Source organism: Acromyrmex echinatior, chromosome 8 (assembly GCF_024713525.1).
Source record: "Acromyrmex echinatior isolate Ae372 chromosome 8, ASM2471352v2, whole genome shotgun sequence".
NCBI lineage: Eukaryota > Metazoa > Arthropoda > Insecta > Hymenoptera > Formicidae > Acromyrmex > Acromyrmex echinatior.
The window spans coordinates 13,986,829-13,994,763 of record NC_141859.1 but is presented as its reverse complement, the minus strand read 5'-3'; the positions used below and the strand labels follow the sequence as shown (position 1 = coordinate 13,994,763).

Here is a 7,935-nt window from a genome sequence, read left to right as displayed (position 1 = left end):
GCTGCTACAACAAGATGGCTTCCACTTCAACATTGCGTAGTAAGAGTTTTGGAGCATTAAAACTCTCTGAATTTGTATTTTATTAACGCAGTACATACAGACGACTTAGCCTCCGTTAAAGATATACTAAAAAAGTTGAAGTGTCCTATAATAAAGACATACTAGTATTTTCTAAAATACGTCTTAAATATTTTTAACACGTTTAATGCATTGCTTCAATCACCAAAAGTACTAATTTCCGTTTTACAAGAAGAAAGTAATAAAATTATTAAAAAAAATATGTGTCAAAACTTCATAAAGCCAGATCTTCTTAACCTATCAAAGAAATTGATCCACGTAATTATTTGCCAAATGATAAGATTTTTATAGGGCGTGAATGTCAAGAACAAATTAAATTATTTCAGAAAAAGTATCAGATCACAGAGTTTTAATAATATCCTGCATTTTTATATAATAGCTATGTTGGAATTAAAAAAGCGACTTTCTCATAGTGATCCACTCTTTGCCGAGTTTGAATTTTTGAAGCTCTCAATTGCACTATTTATTGAGGATCGGCAAATACCTCTTATGACAAATGTAATAGAAGTATTTTCAGAATTAATAAAGCCGAGTTTAATCGAAGAAGAGTGGAGATATTTAGCCATTTTTTTTAACAGAATCGTATTCTTTTTAAAATGCCATTAGATGAGATGTGGCATACAATATCTCAGGTGTAAAATTATGAAGGTAAATTTATCTTCGAAAATGTTGAAATGTTAGCTAAATAGTTTTAAGTATTCCACATGCAAATGCTGATGCAGAACGAATGTTCTCATGAATGGTAGATTTTATAACCAAAAAGCGAAATCTTATCGCTAATGATACAATAAATAGTAAATATTATGGTTACAAAATCTTCTTTCCATAATAACACGATTTGCTGCAAAGATTTTAAAGTTAGCGAGGAATATATAAATCTACATAACTATAAGAATACTCGCGTGGCATAAAATCTCAGAAAACAGTGTTTTAAAGAGAAATGCGTAATATTATATAATATGTTTGTGTTGTCTATGTATTGGGTCATCTAAAAAGTATCCGCGGTTTTGTCACTAGATGTGTTGACCATCAACACCATCTAGTGACAAAGTACCGAAGATACTTTTTAGATGACCTAATATTTGCGATATCAGTAGAATAAAGAATATATGTATGTATTTATGTATGTATGTACACATGTATATATTTCTCGATATTGTTTCATTGCTACGTCATAAATCTTCCCTTCAAGGACACAAATTTTTTTTTTGGTAGTTCGATGCGATCGACGCTGGTTGAAGGTTTTTCTGTGGCGATGAAGGATTTTTGCACATGCGCAGAAAATTTTTCAGTGATCCGATGGAACAACATTGATTGTGTTTAAGCCTTTATAATGACTTACGAATTCGTAACTAAAAAGATAGTCTATGCTTATTTTGAACAAGATGTGTTTATGAATTATATCAAGACTGTTCAAGACATTTTGAAATAAGATCGTCTTCGATAATTTTTAACTTGAGATTTTACTCAAGTATTGTTTTATTTTTCGACTGTAGAGCTAGAGAGAACATCTTAAGACCGTACTTAATAAAATCACTAGATTAACAAAGTACCGCGAACTACTGCCATTTTGGCTCCATAACGCGTGATTATTCAAAACTACAGCCTCTTTTGCTACGATTTTTGCAATTTTTAACACAGCAATTGGGCATTTTCGATAATAACAGAATCAGGTTCTTCTTCTTCTAGATCTCTGTATGTTTTCCGATCTTTCAGCAGAATCAAATTAGGATAGTACTTTGACATCATTTTGGCTCCAAATGCTAATTCAATGAATTTTCTCATTGCGGTACTTTATTAATCTAGTGACTTTAATACTTAAGACAATCTTGAATATAAAAACGGACTGAATACCGATCTTATTCTCTATCTTAAATATAAGGCCCGTTCTATGCATCAGTCATATGTCGATGTTGGCTGTCGCTAGTCGTTTGTCATATGTTATATATCGCACATGAATACGACTTACTATTCTACAATTGAGTCGTTGATCGAAGTCGGAAGGTCGGAACAAATGTAAAGAATGGATATCATTTGCTGACATTTTAATGACATCAAATGAGCAATCTGTCAATATTACTAAACCCAGCGTTACAAGTGCTTATCGTGTTACAAGCGATACAAGTGTTTAATCTGGAAATTAAATGTATACTGGTACTCGGACTTGTAATAAATTTTATACAACCATATATGGACAACATATTGTAGAATAATGCGATTCTACTTGCTTGACGACTACTATGTATTGATTTAATTAGTTTTATAATATTGAAAAGGATCAAAACGATGATCGAAACATATTATATATTATTCAAGTTATTATTGAATAAATTTATATACACGAATTCATCTAGTGTCAGCTCTTATAGGCATTTCTTAAGTTTGATACAAAAGAATTAAATTACAAAATATTTTTATATTAAATAATAATAATTTAACAAACAAAAAATTACCTGACATATTTATATCATAACAGTTTTTCAAATTTGTGGATATTTGTTGCCAGATCTCTATTTTTGGCTAACATTTTTAAAATCCACATCGCGTTTATCATATAAGCAATGATTTTCGCGAACATAATCAATAATTATTTCATCTACATTCAGTGATTTCATAATATAAGTATATCCATATATCCGTATAAAAATATCTGTTTATCCATACACAAATGTGTCCGAAGGTTATATTTCATCTAGTCATAGCCGGAAAAGGTGGAAATTGATCATCTTCTATTCCGACAACAACAGCCGACTTGCGACAACTTCATTCAACGTCCGACAATCTAGTGCGCATGCGTATGACGCCCGACTCTGGCATACGACTGATTGTAGAACGGGCCTAAGACCAGGGGATTAATTCTGTATCTTCAAACAAGGTGAAAATTACAAAAGCAAGCAAATTTACTAGGTATTGACCAATGAAATAATCAATATTCTGGTAAATTCGCTTATTTTTATTGGGTCATCTAAAAAGTATCCGCGGTTTTTTGTCACTAGATGTGTGTTGATGGTCATATATCTAGTGACAAAGTACCGCGGATACTTTTTAGATGGCCCAATATAATTTTCATCTCATTTTAAGATACAGAATCGATCTCTTGACTATGGCTACGGTCCATTTGATGCTACAAATGCATCGAAGCATATTTTGATTAGTCAATTAGTAAAATTTTTTCTTCCGATTGGTCAATCAAACGCTTTGAAGCATTTGTAGCGTCAAGTGGACCTCACTCTATTGCTGGATTCACATTGAATCCGACGTGCGTCGTACGATGTTCTACAATCAATCAGAAAGCAGAATTTTATTGTATTTCGTATCGATGATATGAAGCAAAATCCTGTTTTCTGATTGGTTACAGAACGTCGTATGATGCACGTCAGATCCAATGTGAATCCAGCATATGAATACGGGCAATAGAGTTTTGGTTATTATAGTTAAGTTTTAGAACGCACTCCAGAATATTCACGATGGCTTAGTTTGCATCATGCACTTGATATGAATACTAACATTATTAACTAGTAACTTTCTATTGAATGATTTTAATTTCGGCGATTTGTTGAAACATATACATAATATATATGTTTAAATAATCATTATGATGTACATTGTACCAATTTAGTACATCATTCTTTAAAAATAATTACTGAAATTAAAATAATAAAAAGTTACTAGTTAGTACGAGTATCAAGTGCACGATGTGAAACCAGGCCCTTCTGATTCATCATGGGCTGTAGCAGTCATTTTAATTAAACGTCCAACTAAATATCAACAGTTCGATCCAAGTATTGCAGTCAACGAGTATCGTCAAGTGTATCTCGCGCTAATTTCGCACGTTGCGAAAAATTGTCGGATAAATGGCGGGTCATAATTATCTGAGCGATCCAAAAAATCCGTTTTTCTCATTAGAGGATGACGTGGACGATGAGACGTTTCTAAGGAACGCTCCAGTTAGAAGTGAACCCGCGGGGCGTTATCAGAACTTTGATAATGATTTTACGCAAACACGTCAACAATTGTTGCAACGTAAGAAGGAAATCGAGGAACGCACGGTACAGTCTTCAGAAAGATCTGTTTCGCTTCTAAGAGACTCCGAGCAAATTGGTGTAGCTACAGCCGAGGTAATTGTAATGATGCACCATCAATTTGCTATTGTCACTAGTATGCTGATAGTATGACAACTGACAGAAAATTTATGTTTGCTTAACATATAAAATAAATTAATTAATTTTGGTTTTTCTATGACACTAGGCCCGATTTCACATATATGGTTATCTAAAGACTAAAAGTAACCAAGAAATTCATGAATGAATTTCATTGATAAATCAGTTAACAACCTTTAATCTTTAGGTAATCATATATTGTGAAAATGGACCCTGTATTATAAATATGTATAAACTATTATTTAAATTTATATTTCCAGGAATTAATCAGACAAAAAGAACAGCTGCAGAGGACAGAAAAAAGATTAGATGATATTAACAGTACATTAAGATTTAGCCAAAAACACATACAGGGCATAAAGAGTGTATTTGGTAGTCTGAAAAATTATCTTAGTGGCAAATCTTTAGAAGCTCCGATACCATCCACAAAGTTGTCAGAATCTTCCAGTTCTGGATCTATGACATCTCCTGCATTGTCTAATACATTAGAACAAGTACAAAGTAACATAAATAATTCATATTCATCAACAATGATAAGAGGAAGTTATGATGACCATAATCTGGAAGATGTTAAACCTACCAGCGATAGAATAACTAAAGTTCTTGAACAGAATCTAAGTGAGATGAGTGGATCATTGGCAAGACTGAAACATCTTGCAATCGGTTTATCCGAAGAAATAGATTCACAGAATGATCTGATCGATAATATAACTGATAAAACTGAGAAAACTGATATAATGTTGCAGCAACAAAATAAAGATATGTTACATTTATTGAAGAAATAAGTTTGACATCCGTCATATATCAAAAACTTTTTGTTTGTAATAATATATACTAACTATACTTCTATGAAGTATAGATATATAGTACATGTTAAGCAACAGAACAAATTTTTCACATTAATTTGTATTGTTGAATCAGTATATGTCAATCGTGCAATTATATTGTGTGACGTGTTTTATAGGGTTTTTCACAAAGCAAGATTATGCAATTTTTACATAATAATTACAATGAAATCTATAAAACATGTTTGTTACTAGAGATTATGATCTTTAATAAGGAAAAGCTCTTTCTTTTGCAATTGTCTGTACTATAAAACTAAACGATATCTTTACGTGCGAATGTTAAATAAAGATGTTTTCATTATTTCTTAAGATCTTTTGTAATCTTTTAAAATGAGAACTGTGATAAATGTACACACACATATATGTATTTCTGTATATATAATTTCTGTATAAATAATTGTCCTAAATAGATCTTGATTTATTAAAAATTCGTGATTTACTAAAGAAATAAAAAGTATACGTGGACATATTTATGTAATGATGAGAAAATTATAATTTATTTTCATTAGTTTTATGTAAATGTATTTATTATATGTATAAATAGGTTGAATAACATTTATGGATAATTCAATATGAATTTTAATTATAAGGACACTTTCAGAATGCTTGAACTGATGTGAATCTCTACTAATTCATTTCTTACACTTCTAAATCTTTTTGTTTATGCAATTTTGAATTTATATATGTGCATTATATATATAAAATATAGTTTAATTGATTTATATGAAGAGCAATAATAATGCAATATGTATAATAGTCGATAGATAATAACTATATAATTATAATTTATCAATTTTATAATATTCTTTCCTTTAGTTTTTTATATAGATATAGAATATAAAATTATAGATAATTAAAATGATATAAATACATTTATACAAAAAATATATACTATACATTACATCCATGCACAAAGGAATCCCAGAATGATTGTCAAATATTTCATGTGCTAATAAAGCAGACTAAATTGAGTCTAAAAGCTTTGTATCATTTTACAATTTTTGCAATAGTTAACAAGTTATTAATTAATAAAAATCGCCGAATATTGGTTTTTAATAATTTTTTTTCTCAAATACTATCAACTTTACAGAAAAATAGAGACAAGAATTGTTTATTTTCTTTTCATAGAGTTCTGAGATTTTTTTCAAAATTTTTTAATACCGCATTTTTTTATATTGATAAAAATAATTGCCAATCAGAAAATGCAGTGCTAAAAAGTATATAAAAAATTCTGAAAAAATTCTTAGAGCTCTACGAGAAGAAAATAAATAATTTTTGTCTTGCTGTTTTTTTTTGCAAAATTGATAGTATTGTAAAAAATTATTGAATATTCAGCGATTTTTAGAAATTATTATAATATCTCGTTAACTATTACGAAAATTGCAAAATAATACAGGACTTTTCGACTTAGTTTAATTCGCTCTACCTGCCCACGAACATTGTCTGTTGAATTTCCGAACACTGTATACGTGTATATGGTAGAGTGGTATTAAAGTAGTGATATCAAAAGACCAATGGTTTACGAGATATTTTATACTTTATTTTGACATATATTCATATAAAATATTAAATAACTCGTAAACGACTAATTTTTTGATAATCCATTTAATTAATTTTTTGATAATTCATTTAATTATACCTTAATACTTTTATGAACAAAATAAGGAGATGAATCAATTGATGTAAAGAAGACACATATAAATGCTTTAAAAAATATGTATGCAAAATGGATAATTTTTTAAATAAGGATCTATGTGTTTTCTTTCCACCAACTGATTCATCTCGTTATTTTGTTCACAGAAGTATAAAGGTACGATTATAAAAAAATTAATAGTTTACGAGTTATTTAACATTTTATATCAGTATATGTCACAAGGTATAAAATATTTCTTGAAGTATTGGTTGAAGTATTGATACTACTTGCTTAATACTTTCATATGCAGAGTAATTAGAGGAATTACATTGTGTGAAAAAATTATACTTATAAATTATATTTATACTTATAAATTATACTTATAAACTATATTTAAATTCCATTTAAAAAATTGGAGGCAACCTTCTTATCTTTTTGATGCCTCCACCTAGAAAAAAAACGACATGACTAAAATACGTATCCCTCGATATCATTTTACTTTCATTTGAAATATTTTTTTATATTATCAAAAATAAATGAGATATTTTAGATGGTCAATTTAAGTGGACCCTGTATACATATATACAGGATGTTCGGACTTTCAATCGACAACGTTCGTGGACAGGTAGAATGAATTAAACTGAGTTGAAAAGTTCTCTACGTTTAGCAATTTTCGCAATAATTAACAAGATATCATTTACCAAATATCGCTGAATATTGGTTTTCAATAATTTATTCAACAAATGTTATCACTTTACGGAAAATCAACGAGAGACAACAATTGTTTTTTTCTTTTTATAAAGCTCTGAGAATTTTTTAAGAATTTTTTAATACCGTATTTTCTTATGTTGGTAAAAATAATTGCCATTAAGAAAATGCAGGGTAAATATGTCGAATAGGGGATTCTCTGATGACCTTGACCTTAATATCGCTTGTCAAGGTCATGACCCTAAGTGACTTCCACCAAGTTTTAGCCGTCGTTCGTTATTCGTTAAAAAGTTATTAACAAAAAAAATTTCAAAAATAAAGTCTCTTTTCTACTACACGAAACAAAAATTCTCTACTTTAAAATATATATTACGATTTTCCACGAGAAGCGACTCCCCTTCCCTTTGTGCAAAAGGGCGCACGACTCTCACTCCCCTCCACCTCTGCAAAGGAGCGCACGACTCTCATCTTCGATTCTCATCTCCAAGAATTAAAAAATCATAACGTCTCA

The 7,935-nt window shown here is 29.8% G+C and overlaps 1 protein-coding gene across 1 annotated transcript; it reads left to right on the top strand.

The window, feature by feature from the left end:
- Positions 1–3,541: 3,541 nt before the first annotated feature.
- Positions 3,542–5,698, top strand: Snap29 (Synaptosomal-associated protein 29kDa). Its single transcript, XM_011053673.2, has 2 exons — positions 3,542–4,196; positions 4,499–5,698. Exons 1-2 carry the CDS (start codon positions 3,933–3,935, stop codon positions 5,021–5,023), a joined length of 789 nt encoding a protein of 262 aa, XP_011051975.1. The 5' UTR covers positions 3,542–3,932; the 3' UTR covers positions 5,024–5,698.
- The last annotated feature ends 2,237 nt before the right edge of the window (positions 5,699–7,935 follow it).